General features: G+C 42.5%; 1 protein-coding gene across 1 annotated transcript; it reads left to right on the top strand.

Moving 5' to 3' along the window:
* Window positions 1–295: 295 nt before the first annotated feature.
* Window positions 296–25,617, top strand: C5H4orf54 (chromosome 5 C4orf54 homolog). The gene is made up of 2 exons (XM_066385002.1): window positions 296–6,565; window positions 21,279–25,617. Exon 1 carries the CDS (start codon window positions 1,150–1,152, stop codon window positions 6,520–6,522), a length of 5,373 nt encoding a protein of 1,790 aa, XP_066241099.1. The 5' UTR covers window positions 296–1,149; the 3' UTR covers window positions 6,523–6,565; window positions 21,279–25,617.

Here is a 25,617-nt window from a genome sequence, read left to right as displayed (position 1 = left end):
TGGTGGAACTGGGCCTGGCAGGTGATGAGGGCCAGATCTCACCAAAACCAAGAGTCGTGTTTCCTCACTGATAACACCCAAGGGACCTTTACTGAGGATGGCCAGCACAGAACCCCCATAATGGGCTGCCTGGCAAATTCACCTGCACAACTACTGAATTGTTTGAAATAGATGTACGTCGGAGCCAGCGAACTGGGATTTTGGCTTCATTTCTATGGGGCATGCCAACGGGTCACATTTCTTGTCAACCTCCCTCCCAGCAGCACTGTACTCATGAAGGGTAAGTGTGTTCGTTGTTCTGCGCCTATCGACTTGGTGCCCTGCAGGTCTGGAATGCAGCCAGTGTAACCGAATCAGGAGGCTGCAGCTCAGGCTATATTTAATTGGAGGTTTATTGTCTTGTCACAGTTTTAGAAGTTCAGGGAACATTTTCTTTGAGATTGATTGGATATTGTTTGGAGTTGAAGTAGTGTCAATTTTGACCCTCTCTGCTCCTTTTTTAGTGACTGTAATTAAAAGTTTGTTTAAAACATTATGCTTTAAGTCTTTGAAAATCGTCCTTTTGTACTTCGAGTCAGCACAGTGAGGATTCCAGAAGGGACTCTTCCTATTTTGATACAAACAGATTATGTTTTATGGAATATAACTTCTGGAAAAAGGGGATAGAGTGCTTTATTCCTATGAAAAGTTTTATTACCAGAACTAATCTGATTTGAGATGAGAAGGGAGAAAATGCTTAGCTTTTGAGGCAAACAGAAAGCTTACCATATGTCTCAGGGAGATTTGGAAATCAGTCTTGGATTGTCCTTAAATCGATTTGAAAAGCAATGCAGAATTTGGATTTTCTTTAAGAACAAGGAGGGGACACCCATTAAATCAGACTTGGGAGTGAAACTGGTAGTGAGTGAAGAATAATTTCACACTTCTTAGACATTATAATAAATTACATAGGACATTTGCTTGATTGGAATTAGAACCCACATGTCTTCCTCCAAACCTCAACCTTCTCTTTTCATCGCAGAGCCTCCTCTGAACCCTCAAGTGTGGTTTCACTATGACTAGGGAATAGACACTAAAAATATTTCTGGAATGACGTGACCCACTCTTGCCCCATCCAGGAAAAGGACAAGGCTTCACAAGAAACAGCACATGCTTTCCTTTCATTTCTGGGAGTCCCGGGGTCGACGTACAGATGCTGTTCCTTCCACGGTCGATGGCATTCGGGCTCCTAGCTGCCGACGGTGCCAGGCAAACAACCAGACAGGACAGCTCAGCTACAGGAAGGTGGCCACAGTCTCGGCCAGAGGAGCAGCCCTCCAGCTGCAGGCCACCTCTGCCACCCCATCCAGGAGCCTTCCCACCTCCCTCAGGTTTGCCCCAGCCCCGTCACAGTGGCTGAAGAACTGGGAGGTGGTGGCAGCAGCCTTGGGGCCAGTCCAGGCACTTGGGACCCTGCCTCAGACAACTTTGTGGCCCCTCCAGCACCAGGGAGGAACCCAGGGCAGCCCCAGTGCTCACCACTGTTTCTTCCTCTCGCTAATACCTAGGCGAGGGCTCAGAATGGAAGCCACCACTCCGGAGCTGAATCCGCAGGCCAGACTGCGGGAGGTGGGGGACGGGGTGAGCGGAGCTCAAGATAGCCAGGAGCTAAAGCAGCAGCTGCAGCCACTGCCCAAGCCACCAGCCTCCTCCTCTCAGCAAGAAGCGAAATATGTAGAGATGTGCACTTCAGCTGGAGTACAGAGGGAGAGTTCCTGGGCTGTGAAACTGACTCTGGAATGCTCACCTGAGGATCAAAGGGCCTCTAGGAGCCCCAAGGAGAAAGCCCAAGATGAATCCAGCAGTCAAGAGTGCAAGGCACCAACCCCTCGGAAGAATCCTGCTTCCTCCGAGCTCTCCAGATCCCAGATCTCCGGCACTGATGAGGGCAGCAACCTCTCCTCCTCCTCCTCCTCCTCTTCCTGCTCCTCCCTGGTGGACAAAGCAGAAGGTGGCCTTTTCAAGCTGGCGGAAACCACCGCATCAACAGGGGCTCCGGCCACCTCGTCTTCATCTTTAGGCTTTGAGAGTGACAGTGGTGAGAGCGCAGTGACCTGCCAGCCCAGGGGAGGAGTGGGAGGGAAACAAGCCGGAGGAGGAGGTGGGGGAGGAAGGAGAGGAGGGGGAGAGGAAGATGGAGCAGAGTGCAGGGACATTATTGCCAAGTCTCAAGGCAGCAGGGCTCCCCTAAAAAATGAGGAGGCTCACTATATCACCACCCACGAGATCCAGCTGAGTGAGGTGGAGCAGGATATGGATTTTGACGTGGGGCTGGCTTCCCACTGGGATTTCGAGGACAACAACGTGATCTACTCATTCGTGGACTATGCTTCCTTTGGTGGTAGCGACGAGACCCCAGGGGACATCACAACCCCAACAGAAGAAGAGGACAATAGCTGCTACCTCAGCACCACTCCCAGCACCAACACCACCCGGACACCCAGCCCCTCCAGCAGCGACCCTCCGCGCGCCAGCGCAGGCAGCAGCGGGCGCGACACCAGCAGCACAGAAGTGGGCAGCGGCCCTTCTGACGGGGGCCCCACTCCCCCACCCACCGGGCCTGGCATGGCCACCAGGCCGGAGCCCTTGCCGGAGCCCCCGGAGGCAGCTCCAGGGGCAGCAGCCGCAGCAAGCAGCTGTGGGAGTGCAGCAAGCCAGATCCTCCTATCAATCAAACCGACTTCCCGGACTATAAATGAGCCTAGCAACGTGCGTGCAAAGCAAAACATTATTTCTGCTGCCAAGCATGAAGGCGACATGAGCCTCCGCGTCTCTACAGCTGAACACAATTCAAGTTCACTGAAGCAGGAGCCGGCTGCCGCCGTGGCTCAGGACCATGCGAGGCAATTCATGGCCGCTCCCGCTCGCCTGCACACGCGGTGCGGGGCGGCGCGGGCGAGGGAGCTGGTGGACTGCTCCAGCGGGGCCTCCAGCGCCGTGAGCGAGCTGGACGACGCCGACAAGGAGGTGGGTAACCTGACCGCCCGCGCCTTCCGCAGCCTCGCCTACCCGTGCTTCGAGGCTCTGAACATCAGCTCCCGGGAGTCCTCCACGCTCTCCGAGGTCGGCTTTGGGCGCTGGTCCACCTTTCTGGACCTGAAATGCGGGGGGGTGGGAGCCAGGGTGGAGCAGAGCCTGCTCCGGAGCAGCGCGGCCGCGGCGGCCGCGGGCCTGAGGAGGGGCGGCGCCAGGGCCTCCGCCGACCAGCTGTACGTCCAGGCCAGGAAGGCCCAGACCAAGGCCCTGCAGTTCGTGGTCAGCAAGGTCGACGGGGAAATCAAACACGTGGAGACGCCTCTGTGTTTCCAGAAGCAGGTGCAGGCGGGCTCCCGCGTGGTCACCCTCCTGGAGCCCCTGAGTCTGCGCAGCGAGAGCAAAGCCAGCTCGGCCGCCGGGCCCTGCAGGGCCCCCCGGGGCTGCAGCAAGGGCCCCGGGTCCGTGCACACGGACGACGGCTCCGAGGCCTCCGAGCACAGCAAGCCCGTCGCCCGCGCCGACGGCCCCCAGAAGTCCAGGTTCGCGTCCAGTCTGCTCAAGAATGTCATCTCCAAGAAGATGCAGCGGGAACATGAGTTCAAAATGGAGAGGGGCGAAATCACGGACACGTCCCACCGGCACCTCTCCGGCTCGTCCAAGGAGCCAGAGGGCGCCCCCGGGGCTGAGAGGCAGCGGGAGAGGGGCCTGCAGAGGCAGGGCTCCCGCCACTCGGAGGCCGGCTCCGAGCACACCGCGCTCAGCCTGTCGGACGCGGGTGGGGAGGGGTCCCTGGCGGGGTCCAAGTCCCCCATCTTCAAAGCCAGTGCTCCTCGGGAGAGCAACGCAGGCTCCGGCCGACACATCGCTGATGGACAGACGGAGGAAGTGTGTGAGATTAAAAAGAGTGCATCAGAGACTGTCAAGGGCATCTTCCTCCGGAGTCAGAACAGCGCGTTCCGGTCCTGGAAGGAGAAAGAGGCCGAGAAGCAGGAAGAAAAGGCCCCCATCGGGAAGCTGAAACTCCCCAAAGGAGGTGACTGGAGGGCTGACCTCGGAGAGATCTCTGCCAGCAAGTCCACCATCATGTCTCGCCTCTATGTCCCCAACATCCAGCAGACACCCAAGGACAAGCAGCCGGAGAAACAGGCCACCAAGTACCCCGCTGCCCAGGCCACCTCCACGGCAGTGATCAGGCCCAAGGCTCCCGAAATCAAGATCCGGCTGGGGAGCGTGCAGCAGCCGAGCTCCGACTTCAACATCGCCAAGCTGCTCACGCCCAAGCTGGCCGGTGGCAGCGCCTCTCACCTGCTCAGGACCGTGGAGGACAACACCAGGGCGCAACAGAAACTCTTCCGGGGAGACAACCCGGAGAAGGTGCCCCAATTCCAGGTGAGAGACGTCAGAGACAAGTCCAAGGCTCAGGGTCCCCTCCACCAGGTGCGAGACGTCAGGAAACTCATCAAAGGGTCCGGAGATAGCAGTGACAAGGGCAGTGTCACCCCCGAGCAGGGGATGACAGGGCCCAAACCGAGGCATCTGGCTGCCGCAGCTGGTACATCCAGATCTCTGTCCCCCATGGTGATTACGTGCCAGGCCGTGGTGAACCAGAGGGAAGACAGCCTGGACCGAGAGCTGAGGGAGAGCCTGTGCAGAGGTGGCAACAGCAGCAGCTTGAATTCCTCCTCGTCGGAAGGGACAGTCCTGGTTCACAGGGCATCTGGCAGGCTGCCGGTGGCCACCATTGCCCCCAATAAGCCCGAGCAGGGCTCATACCTGCCTGTGCTCAAGATCGTCTCCAAAACTGCTGCTCAGAAGACCCCAGAAAAGGCCAAGGACGAGGAGGTCAAGGAGGAGGGGAAAGGCCCGAAGCCATCGCGGAATGCCTTGGAGAAGCTGACAGCAGCAGTGAGGTCCATGGAGGAGCTGTACAGCTTCAGCAGGAAAGAGTGGAAGCGCAAAAGCGACCCCTTGCCCACGATGACGGACAGCCATGTCTTGTCGCTCATTGCTAGTGAGGAGAAGGAAGGGGCCGGGGGTGCTGAGGGGGACCCCAACAAGCTGGCCAAACGGCTGGGCGAGATGGGAGAACGGGACACAGGAAGCAAAGGCGGAGTCGTCCTGAGAGGGGGCCCCATGGAGCGTCTGCAGCGGAGAAACTCCAACCCGAGCTCTGAGAGTGTGTCTGCCCGTGCAGCTGCCTTTGAGAGCCTGGCCCGGGAGAGGCCTCGATCCCTCTATATTCCCCCAGCGCACAAAGATGTGGAGAGAAGCCAGCCCTTGCAGCCCCTTCCACCTCTCCCCAGCAGCCGGAACGTGTTCACAGTGAGTGCCCCCAGCGCCCAGAAGACTGGGGGTGTCGCTGGCAAGTTCCCACAAGGGCTTTCTCCAGAGAGTCCTTCAGCAGCAAAGGGCATCAAGGCTCAGGGACTCCGGTCCCTCAAGATCTCTCCAGCCACCCGAGCACCTCTTGATGAGGTGATCAACAAGAAAACCGGCAGCAATTTGGAAAAGAGCAATAGTGACTGTGAAAATTACCTGACCATCCCCCTTAAAGGCAGCTCTGCAGCTGGGGAGCTTCCGGTCAGGCCTGGGGCTAGCAGAGAGGGACCCCCAGCCTCCTCAACAGCCACTCTCTGCAGCTTGCCCCCACTAAGTGCCCGCAGCCAGGTCCCCAGTAACCCCAAAGGCTCCCAGGTCAGTGGAACCAGCCGGCCTGCTTGGCCTACCAAACCTAACAATCCACGGGAATCTGTAGCTCCTCCTCCAGGGCCCCAGAGCCCCGAGCATCCTCAGACTGCCATCTACCACCAGCCAGCACTGCCCTTCACCTTGCAGGGCACCCAGCCCCAGGTCCTTTGCTTCTCTCCACCTGGCATGCCTTCCCCAGCACCTGCAGGCCCAGCCCCAGTCCCCACAGACCCCTTCCAGCAGCCACAGCCTCAGCAGACCCAGCGCAAGATGCTCCTGGATGTGACGACTGGCCAGTACTACCTGGTGGACACACCAGTGCAGCCTGTGACCCGGAGACTGTTTGACCCAGAGACAGGGCAGTATGTGGATGTGCCCATGACCTCCCAACAGCAAGCTGTGGCTCCCATGTCCCTCCCTGTGCCTCCCTTGGCCCTGAGTCCTGGGGCCTATGGACCCACTTACATGATCTACCCCGGGTTTCTGCCCACAGTGCTGCCTCCCAGTGCCCTGCAACCCACACCAGTTGCTCACACTCCAGGGGGAGGTGAGCTCTCCCAGATGGCCACAGAGCCCCCCAGCAAAGAGGCAGCTGCCAAGTTCACCGAGGCACCATACTTCGTGGCCTCGGGTCAGTCTCCTGCCTCCGCTTCCTCCGCGGCCCCTGCAGCCACATCCCAGCTCGTGGGGGCCAAGGGCTTCGCCCAGCTGCACGGCAAACCTGTCATCAGCATCACTTCTCAGCCCCTGGGGCCGAGGATTATTGCGCCCCCCTCCTTTGACGGCACTACTATGAGCTTTGTGGTGGAGCACAGATGATGAGCAGTCACCAGGAAGCAGGAGAAAGCTGGAGCTGCTACCGGTGAGTGAATGTGATTTTGATAATCAGGTTTAACAGATTAAGGACAATCCTGTTTCTTTGTATTTAGAGTGGCAGATTTACAGCAGAGGAGGCTGTCTAGAAATGGGCATTTTGGAAGAATAGAACAAAACCCCATCCAAATTATTAAGGAGGTAATTTTCTTGCCAAGCTTTCACCTCTCCCCACTCCTCAGTCCCTGTGGTCTTTCCCCTTTGACTTTTTCAGATTGCCTGTGCGTTTGCTCACCTGTGAGAAGGAAGGAAGTGAACCTTGGATCTGTCAGGTTAGCTTTTGGTGAAGGTTGACAGGGGAGAGAAACAAAAACCCTGTCTGGATTTCACGGAGTGAGCCTCTATTCCTGGCAGCACCAGTGACAGAAGACAGAACATCCTGAGAGATCATTAGGGACACTGTTAATAGGCTTGTTCTTCAACAGTAAGGAGAGTCAAACACTGACATATTTTTGTTAGGGGTTTTCTGAAATCTGCGGGAAAGCTACTGTCCCTCCTCCACATCTTCCTCTTGAAGTTTTGTTTTTGTTTTTTACCAAAAGACTATTTTTTAAGCTCTTCTGATTCTGTTTTCAGACAATCAGAATACTTTTTCTTGAATGAGACTGAGGTCTTTAATGTAACCCTCACCCCCACATACTCTTGACTTCTATGAGACGGAGATCACTGAGCTGTGGCTCGTTGGAAGGGCTACTGTATTTGATCCAGTCGTTCAGACTGAACCCACGACTCTCAGCTGCTAGTCCCTACAAGGTGCTTATTTTCATGTCTGCATTCTCTCTCTTCAGAAAAGAAGCCACTTGCCCTTGTCCCCCCTAAAGGAAATCAGATAAAGTAGATCCCTAACACCCGAGTTAATCTCAGTTCATAGACGGGAATCTTTGCTGTAAATACAATCCACGGAACTTGAGAGGAAAAGTGAGCCGGAATCAGGACACATCAGGTCACACACAGAAGAAAGATAGGAGCACACTTCAGATCCGAGCACAGAAATGTCAGCACTGTGGGGACAGATTGCTCCTCGTTCTCCTGTTCTCTTCAGATTAGGAAGTGTTGACATTACAAATGTTTCTTGCACTTTCACTCCCTGGTAAAAATATACTGAACCAAGAAAGGAGATGGAGAGGAGAGAAACTCTTTCTATGCATATATAAAATAAATAAGCCATTTCTTTCTTTTCTGAACTGATGAATAATGAGGACCATGGTTTCACTGGGCAATGAAAAAGCTTTAAATTAGGAAATAGGATCTAGATTAGAGTCACAGCTGTTTCCTCCCACCAGCTCTGTGTTCTTGGGCTGCAAACTATCCAGCACTCGTGACACCCCTGTGTCAATAATATCTACTCTTCAAAATGTATCTGAATGTCAGATGATATAACAGTGTATTGCAAATTTAAAAACCCTTTTCAAATTAAGGCTTTATTACATTTATTGGAGTACAAGACAATATTAGCTCACTGTTAACAAAAAACGCTTGGTTCTTTCCCAAAGAATTCAGGTGAAAACACAATCCTCATTTTACTTGCAATCTAGAAACAAATGATTCAAAATCTTTCCCTCCAAGAATCTTTAGTAGGCACTGTGTGATAATCACACATAAAGAAGGAGGGGGCATTAAAGATAAATACTGCATCTTTGTCTGATGTAGAAAAAAACAATCAGTATGCATGTGGAAGAGACTCAGAATTAGAGAATTAGTTTTGCAGAAGAATAAAAGTAACCTAACAGAAGCATCTTAATCTTCTGGAAACGTGGTATGTTTTACCTGAGGCTATTTTGGAGCAGCTAATCCTGCAAGGCCTTTGTGTGAGATGTGCAGGTGCTAGGAGTTGTTTCCATCAGATGCAAATATAAATCAGAGCTTTTAGTATTTAAGATTTGAACTATGGTTGTTTTGAGAGTTTAACTCTGTTTGAAAACACAACTTTTATTTAACTTCACAGCCCTGAAGATAGAAATCAAAAGTTGGATTCACCATTTAGGAAGACTAGTGAGAAACTAATGATTATTAGCTTTTCATGTACAGGCAAAAATCTAATTATTAAGACTCAGGTAACTAAAAAAAAGTTCTTCAAAACACACTTTCCTGAGAGTCCTATGCTAATTCCCAAAGAAAAGTCAGATACATAGAGAAGTGTGTAGTTCTTTTCCTTGTATGAAAAACATTTTAAACACTGTTCAGCTATATAAAAAAATTACCTTGTACTCATTCACCAGCTGAGGCTCTTACAAATGGTCCATGTGACAAGTCTTCCTTTGAAAACCAGCCTTATCCCAGAGATTTTCCTTGAGGTAGGACCTCTAGTTTTATGAGCCCCTCTCAGTTAAGTCACTTAAATAATATGATCCAATTACAACATTTCACAGAGAAGAAAAGTGGTTTTGCTCAAGTCCTCAAAAAGTGATAGAGCCCGGATCTTGGAGGTGGCTCTCAGCCCCAGGGCCACACTGCGCTCCCTGCAGGCTGCGAGGTGTGTTTGTTCTGTGGTAGGAGGCAGGAGCTAACGAAGGGTGGCAAAGGAGTGCAATAAGATCTGAGCTGGTGGCCAGGACACCTGGGACCTAGTCTCTGCCTCTCTGGACATTTGGAAAATGAATGTTTAGATAAAAGGCACTGATTGCTTCAGTCATTTAACAAACATGAATTACATGTTTATACTCTATGAGCCACAGTGTACTCTGCAGTGACTCTAAACTTCATGTGACCTGGTCTGGCCCATCAGCCAGGAACCTACACTTCAGCAGGAAGTCATACTAAACTACAAAACCAGTGTTCGAGTCCTGTCTTAACCTTTAAGATTCCTTCCAGGTCAAATAATAAACATTTCATCATCTGTTTTTAGCTGTACATTGTAACAGGGAGCTTTTCCTTCTCCCCCTTTATATTATATTTATATATTTAAGTATAACCAGCTGCTATTATTTCTTTCTAATTATTCTGTTATGAATTTTCCTTTAGTTTTGCTTTGATAGGTGGGACTTTCCCGCTTCTAAAAAGATAATTAGTAATGTTATTTATTGTATTGTTATTTAGTAATGACATTGGAGATTGTGATACATGGACGAGGCTGGGTACATCCAATAGCCCAGTGGCCAGATAGTCACAACAGAAACCCACTGTGACACACCAGTACGCTGGGCATAGCAGTTGCAAAATTTCATTACTCTCTCCCCTATTGTTAGGACTTTTCTGGTTTAGACCCTTGTTGTTCATTGATTTTTGTTTGGAAAGTCTTAGCTCCACATGCTCTTGGATGCCTTTTCTAATGAGATTATTTTTGTTTTTACTTTTCTAGCATTGGAGGCACATAGCTTTATTTTTCCTTCTCTGACTTATTCACTCTCATGCTTTCTCTGGCCCACCCACATAGAGGCCATATTTTTGTTTTAAAATTTTTATTGAGATGATACTAAATGCCATCTACAAGGGCATAAAGATTAAATTAAAATGTAATAATAACAAAAGAAAACTTTAATTGACACTATGATTATTTTGTTACATTTGAATGTCTTTTTTTTTTTTTCTTTCTTTGAGATTTTATCCATCAGCTTCTTCATTTCTGAGTGTGCCTTTTGTGGCTTCACATGTTGGTCTTTCGTTTCTCCTTACTTCCTTCTGAGTTATTTCCACCCTCTGGACAGAGCCCCACAAGTCAGCAACTGAAGTGGAAGGAGAAAGGGAGCTGGATTCGGGGCAGCTACTTGTGTAGAGTGTTTTAAGAGGCCCGAGAGAGGTTCTTCAATCCTCAAAGCCTGTTCCTTTGAATTAAAATTGCAAGAGGAAACTGGGCCTCTGAGAGAGGTTAAGTGGCCTTCTTCAGCCACAGTGTCCCTTTGTGGCAGAGTTGGGACCTAAACCCTGAATGACCCTGTCCCCAGTCTTTCTTTCAGTTTGCTTTGTTCTCATTGCTCTCCAGCCCCTTTCTCTTTTTTTTCCCTACGGCTACTCTTCTTTGGTGGTCCTCCTCCCTGGCATCTGTTCCACTGGTCACCTCCCCTCCTTTCTTCCCTTGCTATTTGTTTGAGAATTTACTTTTTGTTCTTTGCTTTTTTGGGGGGGGGATTTTATTCCATATTGTGGGTTTCTCTTTCCCATTGACTTCTAGCTGATTTCGTCTATTGCCTCACCTTGCTTCTTCCCCTCTAACTTTTTTTGTTAGTAGTTTATTTTTAATCACAGACTGGACAGCTTAAAGGGCCAGTGCACCCTGCCAGCTCCCTCACTAACACGTTCATTGCAGCTTTGTGCAGGAGGCCAGGTGGCTGCCAGCTTGACATTTCATGTTCACTTTACTCCAAATTACATTCTTGAATCAATTCATTTATTTCTATTTGTCCCTGACTTGGTTGTGACTTCCTCTCCCAATTATTACATATGAGTGTTGTTTTATTATTTTCTTAATGTCTCTCTATCTTTTTTTTTTCTTTTTTCCTCCTTTCTTTCTATTTTCTTGCATTTTAGATTTCCTCTTGCTTTTAGTTTTGTGTCTCTATCCACAATTTTATGGCCTTTATTATTTTCTTCTCTACCCTCTATAAAATTAATAAAAATTACAAGAAATAGCAAATCTGCATTAATTATAAATATTTACTGTACACCAAGATTTAACATCATGCTCTCTGATTCTAAAAACAAGTAGGTACTACTATATTTTCATCTCTATTTGACAAATGAGGAAATAACTCATCCCAAATCAGTAGGTCAGTAAAAACCCAGGCCCTTCGAGCTCCATGGCCATGCTCTGACTCGTGGGTCCTTGTCTACCCTTCTCTTACTCTCTGCCCTTCACGGCTCAGCTCCTTCTTGTGAATTGTCCCTCTTCCATCATCTGGGACAAAGAGAAAAGAATAAGGTCAGAAACTGACCCTGAATCTGGTCATCTCTAGCACATATCAAGCCTCCATGTGTATTTTTTCTTTTGATTAAAAAAATTAGTTGTCTTTAGTTATAAAAACATTTTATGCCCCAAAGAGGATTCTGAGCCAGTGTCAGCATATCTAGGGGCTGTGGCTTTCAGTGGTGGGGTAATTCTGTGTGTATGTGGGAGAGGTGGGGGTGGGTTATCCACTTGAAGGTGAGATTCTCCTTCTGAATGTCAGTGGGCTCATGCTTATTAGTTGGGGGCGAGAGTGGAGAGGTGGGGAAAGCTGCGTGTGCTTTGACTAAAGCTCAAGAATATACACCTTAAAGTCAGGCAGCCCTGACCCAAATTTTAACACTCTTACTACTCTGAACAAATGACTTGCCCTGTCTGGGCTTCAGTTTTCTCAACTCTAAAATGGGGATGCCTTGCAAGAATGTTGTCAAGACTGAATTAGAAAAACCATTACAGCCCTGGCCAGCTGGCTCAGTGGTAGAGCGATGGCCCAGCATATGGAAGTCCCGGGTTCGATTCCCGGCCAGGGCACACAGGAGAAAAGCCCATCTGCTTCTCCACCCTCCCTCCTCTCCTTCCTCTCTATCTCTCTCTTCCCCTTCCAGAGCCAAGCTCCATTGGAGCAAAGTTGGCCCCAGCTGTGAGGACGGCTCCATGGCCTCCACCTCAGGTGCTAGAATGGGTCTGGTTGCAGTAAAGCAATGCCCCAGATGGGCAGAGCATCGCCCCCTGGTGGGCATGCCTGGTGGATCCTGGTCAGGCACATGCAGGAGTCTGACTGCCTCCTGGCTTCTAACTTCAGAAAAATAAAAAAAAAACCTAAACAAACAAAAATATTACAAAGGACATATCAAATAGCTCATGGCACATAGTAAGAGTTCCATCTGCTTTGGAGATTGTAACCTTATGAATGCCTTAGGACCCCCTCATCACTGAGGGGTCCCCACCAGAGCAGAAAATCAGCTTTATGTTTGTAGACTCCCAGAGTAGCATCAGGGGCCTGACCTCGGAACCTTTTATTTCTCCAAACTGGATGCAATCTCCACAGCTCTGCAGTCAGAGCTGGCTGACCTTGGGGTAGGTCAGTTGGCTGTGGGTCAAGGTACTCTAGTATCCCCCGAGGCTCTCCAGAATGTTATACAACTCTGGGCCTACACTGCCAGCTGTGCTGTGGGATCCTCCTCTCTGTCTGGGCACAGGCCTGTGTGGCGGAGGGGAAAAGCTGGCCCAGCATCCCTTCTGAGCTGTCATGTATTCTGGGCCTATAATCATGGGAAATCATCAAAGCCAAACTGCCTGATGACATAGTATAGTCATCTAGTCACCCCTCTCACCTTTGTTGAATTCTTCACAATCTCTTGGTTAGTTAAACTGGTGCTTTTATTATTTTCTACTTGATAAGAATTGGAGCAACACTATTACTTTCAAGATTTTAAATAAAATTCCTCTGCCTCTGCCGATACTCTGTGAATGAATGAAAAGGCAGTGTCTGGATGACAGATCTATGAAAATGTAGAAGTAGACTGAATAAACAGATTCTTCTTCCATTTCTCAGCATCCTGAGTGCCCCCCTCAACCCCCTTTGATCTGCATAGAAATAATTATTAGTAGTTTTCTATTTTCTTCTCCTCCTTTTATATTTTCTTTTCCTGTTGCTACTTTCTATGTCATTAGGTAGAAAACCTTAAATTTAGTGTATGAAGGTCACAAAACTCACAATGGTCCCTTTCATCCTGAAGATCACTCCTTAATATAAAACACAAAAAGAATAAAATTTAAACACATATTATACATATGAAACCATAAATGTCCTTACATACTGTTTTTAAAGCATATATTTAACAGGTCAGTTTCTGGATAACAGGATTAAAATATGACTTGCTGGTTACTGTGGTTGTATATAATTGATTAGATAACTGTTCTTTGATACTTCTTGCAGGTTATTTTTCACATGATAGTCTTTTTAATCCCTCAAAATATTACCTGTAGGGCACACTATTTATGTCTTTATAATATTATGTTCAAATATCAACTTTCAAATGTTTTTTTTAAAATGTTCTTTAGGCAAGAGTGCTAGTAGATGTACCATGCAGAGAAAGAGATCAACCGAAGGGGGTAATTTTCGGTAAACTTTTGGAAATGTCAGTTCTTGCTTTGGAATGGATTGGACAGTCATAAGCTCTAACCTGTATATCTCATTTTAAACAAAATATACCAGGTGAAATTCCATATAGTTTAGGCAGTAATCATTCCTTTACAATAATTCTTAGTATAGGGTTCATTCACTCTTGAACCAGATTGCTAACTCATGGTAAATTTCAGTTCTGCGTAATATTGTAGAAACTTATTTATTTCACTGTTTTATCTATGCTGTGGATGATTTCAATGAAACTAAACCCTTCACTCTAAAATTTATTATTTTTTAAATTTTATTAAAATTTTATTTAGAAAATTACGTTTAACAGGGTGACATTGATCAATAAGAGTACATAGGTTTCAAGTAAACATTTCTATAGCATTCAAACTGTTGATTATGTTGTATACCCATCATCCAAAGTCAAATCATTTTCTGTCACCTTATATTTGTTCCTCTTTACACCCTCCCTTCATATGCCCCTCCCCCTTGTAACCACTTCACTTTTATATATGTCCATGAGTCTGAGTTTTATATCACACCTATGTGTGAAATTATATAGTTCTTAGCTTTTTCTGATTTACTTATTTCACTCAGTATAATGTTCTCAAGGTCCATCCATGTTGTCATAAATGTCACTATGTCATCATTTCTTATGGCTGACTAATATTCCATTGTATATATGTACCACATCTCCTTTATCCAATCTTCTATCAAGAGACACCTTGGTTGTTTTCATGTTTTGGCCACTATGAATAATGCTGCGATAAACATCAGGGTACATGTGTCTTTATGTACCAAGGATTTTGAGTTTTTAGGGTACATTCCCTGTAGAGGGATTGCTGGGTAATATGGTAGTTCTATTCTTAATTTTCTTAGGAACCACCATACTTTCTTCCATAATGGTTGTACTAATTTGCATTCCCACCAGCAGTGAATGAGGGTTCCTTTTTCTCCACAGCCTCTCTAACACTTGTTATTTCCTGTCTTGATGATAATAACCAATCTAACAGATGTGAGGTGGTATCTCATTGTAGATTTGATTTGCACTTCTCTAATAGCTAGTGAAGATAAGCATCTTTTCATATATCTGTTGGCTATTTGTATGTCTTCTTGGGAGAAGTGTCTGTTAAGGTCCTTACCCCATTTTTTAATTGGGTTGTTTGCTTGTTTGTTGTTGAGCTTTGTGAGTTCTTTATATATTTTGGATATTAACCCCTTATCAGAGCTGTTGTTTGCAAATATTATCTCTCATTTAGTTGGCTGCCTATATTTTTGGTTATATATTTATTTTGCTGTAGAGAAGCTTTTTAGTTTGATATAGTTGCATTCACTTATTTTTGCTTTTACTTCCCTAGTTTTTGGGGGTCAAATTCATAAATTGTTCGTTATGGCCAAGGTCCATGAGTTTAGTGACTATGTTTTCTTCTATGTAATTTATTGTTTCAGATCTTATATTTAGTCTTTGATCCATTTTGAATTCATTTTTCAAGAGGACAAATGGTAGTCAGTTTCATTCTTTTGCATATGGCTTTCCAATTTATTGAAGAAGCTTTCTTCTCTCCATTGTGTGTTTTTGGCTCTTTTGTTGAAGATGATTTGTCTACATATATGTAGTTTTATTTCTGGGCTTTCAATTCTATTCCATTGGTCTGTATGTCTGTTTATCTGCTGATACCATGCTGTTTTGATTATTGTGGCTTGATAGTATAATTTGAAGTCAGGTAGTGTGATACCTCTGGCTTCATTATTTTTTCTCAGGATTTCTTTGGCTATTCAGAGTTTCTTATGATTCCATACAGACCTGGTAATTCTTTGTCCTATTTCTTTAAAAAGTGACACTGGTATTTTGATGGGGATTGCATTAAATTTGTACAATATATTGCTTTGGGTAATATGGCCATTTTAACTATGCTGATTCTTCCAATCCCTGAACATAGAATATTTTTCCATTTCGTTACATTTTTTTTTTATTTCTTTCGATAATGTTTTGTAGTTTTCAGTATATAGGTCCTTCATGTCATTTGTTAAGTTTATTCTTAGGTATTTATTTTTGTTGTTGTTGCAATTGTCAAAGGAATTTTTTTTTGGACTCATTTTCTGATGTTTTATCATTGGCATATAGGAAAACAGTTGACTTTTGTATATTGATTTTTGTATCCTGCTACTTTATTGTATTGTTTAATTGTTTCTAATAGTTTTTTTTAATGGAGTCTTTGGTGGTTTCTATATACAGTATCATGTCATCTGCAAAAAGTGATACCTTTGCTTCTTCTTTCCTAATATGGATGGCTTTTCTTTCTTTCTCTTACCTAGTAACTCTGGCTAAAACTTCCAGAACTATGTTGAATATGAGTGGAGAGAGTGGCCAACTTTGTCTTGTTCCTGATTTTAGAAGAAAAGCCTTCTTTTTTTTTTTTTTTTTACCATTTAGTATGATATTAGCTGATGGTTTTTCATATATGGCCTTTATTATGTTGAGGTGCTTTTTTTCTATTTTTATTTTATTGAGTGTTTTAAACATAAAGGGATGCTGTATCTTATCAAATGCCTGTCTACATCTATTGATAGAATCATATAATTTTTGTTCTTTCTTTTGTTGATGAGGTGTATTATGTTGATTTCCATATGTTGAAGCATCTTTGTACTCCTGGAATGAGTCCCACTTGATCATGATGCATTATTTTTTTAATGTGTTGTTGTGTTCCACTTGCTAGTTTTTTGTTTAGAATTTTTGCATCTGTATTCATTAGAGATACTGGTTTGTAGTTTTCTTTTTGTGTGCCGTCCTTCCAGATTTTGGTATGAGGGTTATGTTGACCTCATAAAATGTGTTGGGGACTATTGCTTCTTCTTCTATTTTTTGGAAGACTTTGAGAAGGATAGGTACCAGATCTTCTTTGAGTGTTTGGTAGAATTCACTAGTGTAGCCATCTGATCCTGAACTTTTGTTTTTAGGAAGGATTTTGATATTTGTTTCTATTTTTTAGTTGCCTATAAGTCTATTTAGGTTTTCCAATTTTTCATGACTCAGTCTTGGAAGATTGTATAGTTCTAGGAATGTATCCATTTCCTCTTGGTTGTTGAATTTGGTGGCATATAATCTTTCATAATATTCTACCATAATCCTTCATATATCTATAATGTCTGTGGTAATTTCTCCTCTTTCTTTTTGGATTTGTATATATAAGTCCTTCCTTTTTTTCCCTTAGTGACTCTAGCCAGTGTTTATGAATTTTATTAATATTTTCAAAGAACCAGCTCTTTGTTGTATTAATTTTTCTATAGATTTTTATTCTCTATTTTATTTAATGTTGCTCTAATTTTTACTATTTCTTTTCTTCTGCTCATTTTGGGTTGCCTTTGTTCTTCTTTTTCTAGTTTCCTAAGATGTGATGTTAGGTTGTTTACTTGGGATCTCTCTTGTTTCTTGATATAAGCCTGTAATAATATAAATTTCCCTTTTATTGCTGCTTTTGCTACATCCCAGAAATTTGATGTGTCATATTGTCATTTTCATTTGTCTGTGTATACCTTTTGATTTCTTCTTTTATTTCCTCTTTGACCCAGTTATTTTTTAGAAGTATGTTGTTTATTTTTCACATTTTTGTGGGGTTTTTTTTACTTACTTTTTACAGTTAAATTCTAATTTTAAAGCCTTATGTTCAGAAAATATGATTGGTATCATTTCAATCTTCTTGAATTTGTTGATGTTAGTTTTGTGGTCCAACATATGGTCTGCCTTTGGGAATGTTCCATGCACACTAAAAGAGAATGCATAATCTGATGTTTGGAATGAAATGTTTGTTATGTCCATTTGGTGTAGTGTATCATTTAAGGCTGATATTTCTTTATTGACTTTCTGTTTGGATGATCTATCAAAAGCTGTCAATAGTGTGTTGAAATCTTCAAGTCTGATTATGTTTTTGTTTGCTTCCATTTTTAGATCAGTTTGTAGATGTCTTGTATATTTTTGTGCTTCATGGTTTGGTGCATATATATTAAGAAGTGTTGTGTGTTCTTGATATAATGTCCCCTTTATCATTATGAAGTGTCCATCTTTGTCTCTGGTTATCTTTGTTGTCTTGAAGTCAGCATTGTCAGATATGAGTATGGCTACATCTGCTTTTCTCTGGATATTATTAGCTTGGATAACCATTTTCCAACCTTTTACCTTGAGCCTACTTTTATCCTTGCAGCTTAGATGTGTCTCTTGAAGGCAGCATGTGGTTGGGTTGTGCTTTTTGATCCAATCTCTTATTCTGTGCCTCTTTATTGGTGAGTTCAGTCTATTTACATTTAGGGTAATTATTGACACTTGAGGATTTCCTATAGCCATTTTATGTTTTGTGTTTTGGTAGCTATGTGTCTTGTTTGGTTCTTCTCTTTTGTACTTCTGTTCATTTTTGTTTGGTGATAGTCAATATTTCTTTTCCCTGTTTCTTCTTTTATTAAGCTGTGTATTTCAGTAGTGGTTTTTCATGGGTGGTTGCCATTAGGTTGTTAAAAGAAACATGTTCATATGAACAAGAGTCCTTTGTCTTATGAGTGCTTCTGCACTCTATCCTCCCTTGCTACTGCAGATCTTCATCCTCTCCCCTTTTATGTTATTATTGTCACAGGTTACCCATATTTTTATTGTGACCTTTTAGAGATTTTACTTGTGGTTATGATTTGTTTTGTTCTTTGTGTCTGGTCGAATAACCCCTTTGAGTAATTTCTGCAGTGGGGGTTTTCTGGTGATAAATTTCCTCAGCTTCTGTATGTCTGTAGAAGTTTTTATTTCTCCTTCATATTTAAAGAATAACTTGGATGAATATAGTATTCTTGGCTGGTAATTCTCCTCTTTCAGTACCTTGAATGTATGGGTCCACTTTCTTCTGGCTTGTAGAGTTTCTGCTGAGAAGGCTGATGGTAACCCAATGGGCTTTTCTTTATATGTTATTTTCTTCTTTTCTCTAGCTGCTTTGAGGACTCTTTCTTTGTCATTGATTTTTGACAATTTTATTATGATGTGCCTTGGAGTAGGTCTATTTGGGCTGTGGTAACTCTTCTTCTTAGATTAAAGGCTCTACCTCTTTCCATAGGCTTGGGAAATTCTCATTAATTATTCATTTGAATAGGTTCTCCATTCCCTTCTCCCTCTTTTCTTTTTCTGATATACCCATTATTCTTATATTGCTCTTTCTGATGGAGTCAGACAATTCTTATAGAGCTCTCTTAGTTTTCTTTAATTCATGAGTCTTTCTCTTTTTTTTTTGTAGCATCTCTAGTTGCCTGTCTTTGATGTCACTGCTTCTTTCCTCTATCTGGCTTGTTTTATTAGCTCAGTTTTCAATTTATGTATTGAGCTCTTCTCTGTTTTTAATGTTTCAATCTCTTTGGTGAGGCTTTTGTTTTCTGAGCTCATTAAGCTGCCTATTGGTGTTTTCTTGCCTCTTGTTGAGTATTTTTAAAACTTCAGTTTTGAATTCTCTATTATTTATTTTTATTTTTATTTTTTTTTTCATTTTTCCAAAGCTGGAAATGGGGAGGCAGTCAGACAGACTCCCACATGCGCCCGACCGGGATCCACCCGGCATGCCCACCAGGGGGCAATGCTCTGCCCCTCTGGGGTGTCGCTCTGTTGCATCCAGAGCCATTTTAGTACCTGAGGCAGGGGCCACAGAGCCATCCTCAGTGCCCGGGCCATCCTCGCTCCAGTGGAGCCTCGGCTGCAGGAGGGGAAGAGAGAGACAGAGAGGAAGGAGAGGAGGAGGGGTGGAGAAGCAGATGGGCGCTTCTCCTGTGTGCCCTGGCCGGGAATCGAACCCGGGACTCCTGCACGCCAGGCCGACGCTCTACCACTGAGCCAACTGGCCAGGGCAAATTCTCTATTATTAAACTCTGAGGTTTCCATGTGATTGAGATTTTTTTCTGGAGATTTCTCATTTTCTTTCTGAACTACATCTCTGTCTTCTGTAGCCATGGTATTCGATTTATTCATCCTTGAGGACATGTGAGAGTAGTATTGTTAAGAACCCTAACAAGCCCTGACCGGGCAGTGGCGCAGTGGATAGAGCTTCGGACTGGGATGCAGAGAACCAGGTTCGAGACCCCGAGGTTGCCAGCTTGAGTGCAGGCTCATCTGGCTTGAGCAAAGCTCACCAGCTTGAACCCAAGGTCTCTGGCTCGAGCAAGGGGTTACTTGGTCTGCTGAAGGCCCATGGTCAAGGCACATATGAGAAAGCAATCAATGAACAACAAAGGTGTCGCAATGAAAAACTGATGATTGATGCTTCTCATCTCTCTCCATTCCTGTCTGTCTGTCCCTGTCTGACTCTCTCTCTGTCTCTGTGTAAAAAAAGAAAAAAAAGAACCCTAACAAAATAATAACTAAAAAGATGAAAAATTAAAATGAAAAAGTACAATAAAAATATAAAAATTTTTTAAATTATGACAATTAAAGAAGAAAAATCACAAAAAAGATTAAATACCAAAAACAAATAACAAAAACAAAATACTCACAAAATAATAGAAATAAAAAGTATAAAAATTAAAAAAATAAAATTAAAAGGAGAAAAAAAAGAAAAGAATGGGAAAGAAAGGAAAAATAAATTCAGGTTTTAGAGATTTCTTCTAGTAGGTTTTACTGTATTACAAATTTTAGCTCTGTTAAGTCTGACCTCTGCTAAGATGTTTCTGTTGCAATGATTAGATGGGGCTGCAGTTGTGTTTGGTGGATGGGGCATGTTATGAGGGCCTTATGGCTTTGGCTTCCCACTTTACAGCTCTACCAATGGTGAACTCAGGCTTCTAGGCATTTCTACCCATGTCTTAACAGATCTGGTTACCAGACATGGAGAACCTGTGTTCTTCAGGGGAGAGAGCAGCTCTGGAGAGCTAGCAGTGGGGTTTGTCTCTGGCACTCTCTATACCGCAAGGTGGGGGAGGTAAGATCTGGGAGGCTGAGGGCTGAACTTTAGCTTTCTATGTCTCTGCTGAGTGTGGGTTGCAAGCAGACTGTGAAAACTTTGGCCCTGACCTTGTGCTCTGACTGCTTTGGTTTATCTCCACTCTGCCTGTCTGTCTCACTGCTCCTCCAAGCAGAAGGAGACCCAGTCACTCCGGGTTTCCCTCTCTGTACTTCTCAGACAAAATCCAAACAGCCTGAGCTTCCTTCCTCTCTGTAGTCCAGCAGAGAAAAAACAAAAAACAAACCAGTCACTCTGGCTTTGTCTCCTTTCTAGAGCCTACTCGATTCATTTTATCTTCTATCCTCCTTTTCAACCCATCCCACCTTTAGTCCATTCAGTGCATGGATCTTTCAGGCATTCCTGAAAGCCCAGCTGGGGTTTCTTCACTGTGTTACAGTTATTCAATTTGTTGAAATTTTAATGGAGAGATCAGGAGTATCTTTCATGCCACACTTATTCTGATGTCATCCTAAGATTATTTTTGTATAATTTATTAAATTTCATTCAATTTACAAAGAAAAGTTCCCCTTTGGGCACTTTCTTGAAGTCAGTATAATGTCTAGTAAGTTCAGAAACACATTTGCCAAATACATTTTAAAATGTGAACATCATTATTAATATTGAAATCAGACAAATCATTAAATAAAATTTATTTTGACATTATTCTTGTTTCTTTACAAGTAAATTTTACTTTTAGAACTAACCATTTGTTCTTATCTATGTTTATTTATAGGAGCAAGACAGAAAGATGAAGTCTTCTTTAATCTGAAGGTTGCATTGTAACACCACTAAAAATTCATCTGAAACACTTCTTTTACATGTGTTATTCTTAATTTTGGCTTCTTATATACCAACTATGTAAGTTTCTATATTTTCCTGAACAACCCTGTTAAGATAGTTTGTGTTGTTTTAGTTTTACTAAACTGATTGAATGGTTGCATTTTTCCCCTGTAAAATTGTTTCTTTTTGTACTTTAATACAGGATATAAACTTTCTATTTATCTTTTACTCCTTTAGGCTACACACACACACACAAAAAAATCCTTTAAGTATTTTCATAGTTCAACAATGGGGTGGCTTTTGCTGTAAACCAAGCCAGCAAATCAATAACTTGCTTCCCAAATGTCCTGATAGGTTCCTGGAGACATGAGGACTAGCTGGCAGAATTCCAGCACATGCTTGGATTTTAAATATGATGGGTCCTCACTTTAAATCATTTAACAGTCAAGCTTAGTCATTCTCTTGGTTTTATTCTACATGTTCTTTCATTGAGTTTAGCATGATCAGATGTTATTGTGAAAAATAGTGGTTTTAACTTTTGTGCTTTCTTTAAATTTTCCCATTTGTACAATGTTGTGACACTATTTGTTGCCTTAAAATAGAATTGCTTAAAACACTGAAGAGGCAGTGATTATAGTTAAAATTATGTCCTTAGTCTCAGGAAGGTATAAAATATCTATTTCCCTCTATTAACACAAACTTTGTTATTAGCATATAGCATTTCTTTGTCTTCTTCAATGATTCCCTCCATAGTTGCATACTCCTGGCTCTCATGGATTTCTCCATGAGAAATTCATTTACATTTCTCATGGATTGCTGTTGGGATCCTAAGAGTGATGGGTTTGGGGTGATAAGGTAGAATGTAAGCTCCTATACAGTAGCTCTGATTCTCTCCAGCCCCAGCCATACCAATAGCAGTGACAGAGGATTATATCACTTGTTCTTTGTGGTTTTAAGAGATGTTGAGAGTCCAAATCACAGAATCTTTCATCAACATTCAATACTATCTCAGTTGTAACTCAATCTGAAGGTTATTTTAGTGAGTGTTAACAGTGAGTTTTAAAGAGTTGATTGATCAGATAAATATTTAGCTTATTAGAATTGTGTCAATATATATTTGATAAATATTACATTGGATTATTTCTTACTCTTTAAACAAATACCTTAACATTTTCTTCAGGCTTTCTTATTTAAGGAATCTCCTCTTCTTTACTGATTTGTTCAAAGATAAATTATTCTGGTAATTTTTTAAAGCCTTATTTTGATTTTAATAGTCATCAATATTTGGTTTTTGGTTAAAGATGGTTCTTGAAGCCACAGAACTTTATGCTATTCATGACTGAAGGTGTGGGTAAAAAATTCTGAGACTGATTATTGTATAATTTATGTACTCTCATTACGTGGTAGTCATGCTCCTATTTCAGACTCTTAAAAATTAACTCAATTTCAATTTCAGGGATTTCCATTAAGGAATATTTTTCCTAAAAATAGAATACAGATATATTAGATAAAAGCATCAGCACTCCCTCATTTTCAGTAGAGATTGGCTGACTATAAGGTCACTTAATATTGAAACAAAAAAAGTAGAGCCAATTTCAAAGGTCTGAAACCTATAATACTCAAAACAGTACCATGAATTCTCAGGTATTTGAAAATATCTGGTGCAACTTACACAGGATTTGGATGGGTAATACCAGAATTGATAAGACTTTTAAAACTATGTGTGACTTAGGAAAACCCAGAGGTCATGCTGAGTAGTCAACTGCTTGCCAGCTCCCCCAAAAGTGAGACCCTTCCTTCCTAGATTATGTGGTGAGGTTCTTACCTACCAAGCCCCATAAGCTATTTATCATTATTTATCACCAGCAGATCTGAACCTTAAGTTCTCACATTGAGATAAACTAGGACAGACACTGGGAAAGAAAGGAGAACTTTTCACTTGTTGGTTCAATAAGACAGGTCAAGTCCTCTGAGGAGCTGACAAGGTTGTAGTAAATGTCTAAGGGGTTAAGAATGTAAATTTAAAATAATATTCTATGAATATGACAATATCTATTGATAATTTTATAGCTGCTAGGCCATATACTACCTCAAATGATAGGGAGGAACATTTTTTAAAGACTTGAGGTAAATCTAAATCCTCATTGTCATTGTTTTATCATTTCTTGGGATTGCACTGATATTTTAAAACAGTGGTGATGCTCTTATTTTTTCAACCAAAGTTAAGTAGAATAAGAGTCTATGAACCTTCTAACCCACACAGCTATCACCCATACAATGTCCCTTTAGCTATTGAACTCTCTTATGTTTTAAATATACAAAACTGTTTGTGAAGCATATGGCATCTACTAAAGAGTGCCTTGAGCTGGAATCTAATTAGAGTTTGGCTTTTGCCATTTTCTCTTATGGCTACAATTATGACTCAGTTTTTCAGAGTGTTGTGTGTAGAAATCTTGACCCATTCCTTTTTTTCCTTGTTGGTTAAATGGTCAGGTTGAAATATGCTCAATTTGAATTATTTTTGGAAAACTGAACACATTTGTAACCAGTATGATAATTTAATTCACCAGAATGTATTTTCTTAAAAGCACTCACTGAAATTTCCCTCAGGGTTACATAAAGCCCAGATATTCAGTCAGTGATTTAACTTACAGGCTGTCTGTATGTCTGTATATGTCTCTGTGTATATGGCTCTCTGTATATCATTGTATAAATAAGTTAAAACAAATCACATATTGACATCTCTATGATAAATCTCAAATATTAACACACATTTCAAATTCGTCCTTATAGCTCTAGGAAATGCCTAGTACTATCAATGTTTTTCTTAATTTCAGATTTGACTTTATCATCCTTGCCTCTTAAAGAGACTTAATGTGTTTAAATTATTTCCATACTTCATGTGTTTAATACAAATTGAATGCTCATGCTACCTGAAATAATACTTTGGACTGCAGGACAGTATTGATTCCTTGGTAGATTGACTATAATCTCATGATAAGTATATATACACATACACACACACACACACACGCATGAGAAAACACATTCAATAATAGTCTCTGTGTTTAAAAACTATCATCATATACATTCTCCTATGTGGTGCTTGAGGAGTTTCATTCTACAGTTTACAAGGTGTAGGTTTGCACCCCAAATTCTCAGGGTATGCTGTTTAACCCAAATACTTGAAAGAAAAAGGTGCCCTGTATTTTATCAGTACTGTTGAGGGGGAAATTTTTAAATTATGTATAGATTTGTTTTAAAAAATTAAATTCATAAAATATGTTAGTCTTTTACATAATTTCTAAGGAAGTATACATATAGATATGATATATATTTTCAAGAGACTGTTTCTATATTCTTAACTGACTTCTGGGTCCTAAGTAGACCTCACAGGTGCATAAAATCATTAATAAAGCATGTAGCATTTGCTCAATTGTACCTTAAGCTTGAATCTAATCAGAAGTGCAGACTCTGGGGGAAAAGTGTGTTTATGTGTGGCATGTGTGATTATAAGGCCCAGGGGAGGATTCTGAAGATTGGATTTGTTTGTACAGCTCGTGTCTCAGAAGCGATCTGAATGTTCACAGCAGTATTAGTAAGCTGTTAATATTCTCGTTCATGTCAACTAGAGTGTATTATTAAATTTATTCCTATTTAATTCATAATGGTGCAGAATAAAACACACACAACACATCTAATTTGATTTTTTTAAGTTTCATAATTGCTTTTTACAGGCTAGCGTTAATGGCAAAAAGTCCTTTTCAGAGCTCTTTGAAATTACCTATCATACTCATATCTATTTTCTAGCAGGTGGTCCTTTTTCCCTCCCCTTTTGGAGGTGTAGGTTTCTGTATTGAAATTCACATCAGGTTACTATATAGTAAAGACAGCGGTGGTTGAAAAGCATGTGAAGACTGAGGAAGTTATGTCCCAAACAGAGAAGAGTAAATTGTGTGATGAATGGAGAAAGACTTTGGATAATGCTGAATTATACCCTTGGCTATGAAAAAAACCTAGTGGTAAATGGAAAGAATGTGAAAATTTGAACTGCTTTCAAGATTGAAATCTTGGCGGAAGAGTTCCTGCTTCCAACAAGTTGGTCTGATGTGACTCAGTTACAGAATGCACTGAACTTGGCCAGTGGGACCGTGAACCAGCCCAACAGCTCTGAGAATTACATTTATCAGTGTATTGCATATGAAGAAAACTACTCGGACTCTGTGAGACTAGCCTTACCTTAACTGCTAGCATTTGTAGGTGATTGTGCAATCTTGTGTAATGGTCTTTTA

Source organism: Saccopteryx leptura, chromosome 5, assembly GCF_036850995.1.
Source record: "Saccopteryx leptura isolate mSacLep1 chromosome 5, mSacLep1_pri_phased_curated, whole genome shotgun sequence".
In the NCBI taxonomy this organism is placed as follows: domain Eukaryota; kingdom Metazoa; phylum Chordata; class Mammalia; order Chiroptera; family Emballonuridae; genus Saccopteryx; species Saccopteryx leptura.
Note: the sequence above shows the minus strand (reverse complement) of the source record. Positions and strands in the feature narration are given on the sequence as shown.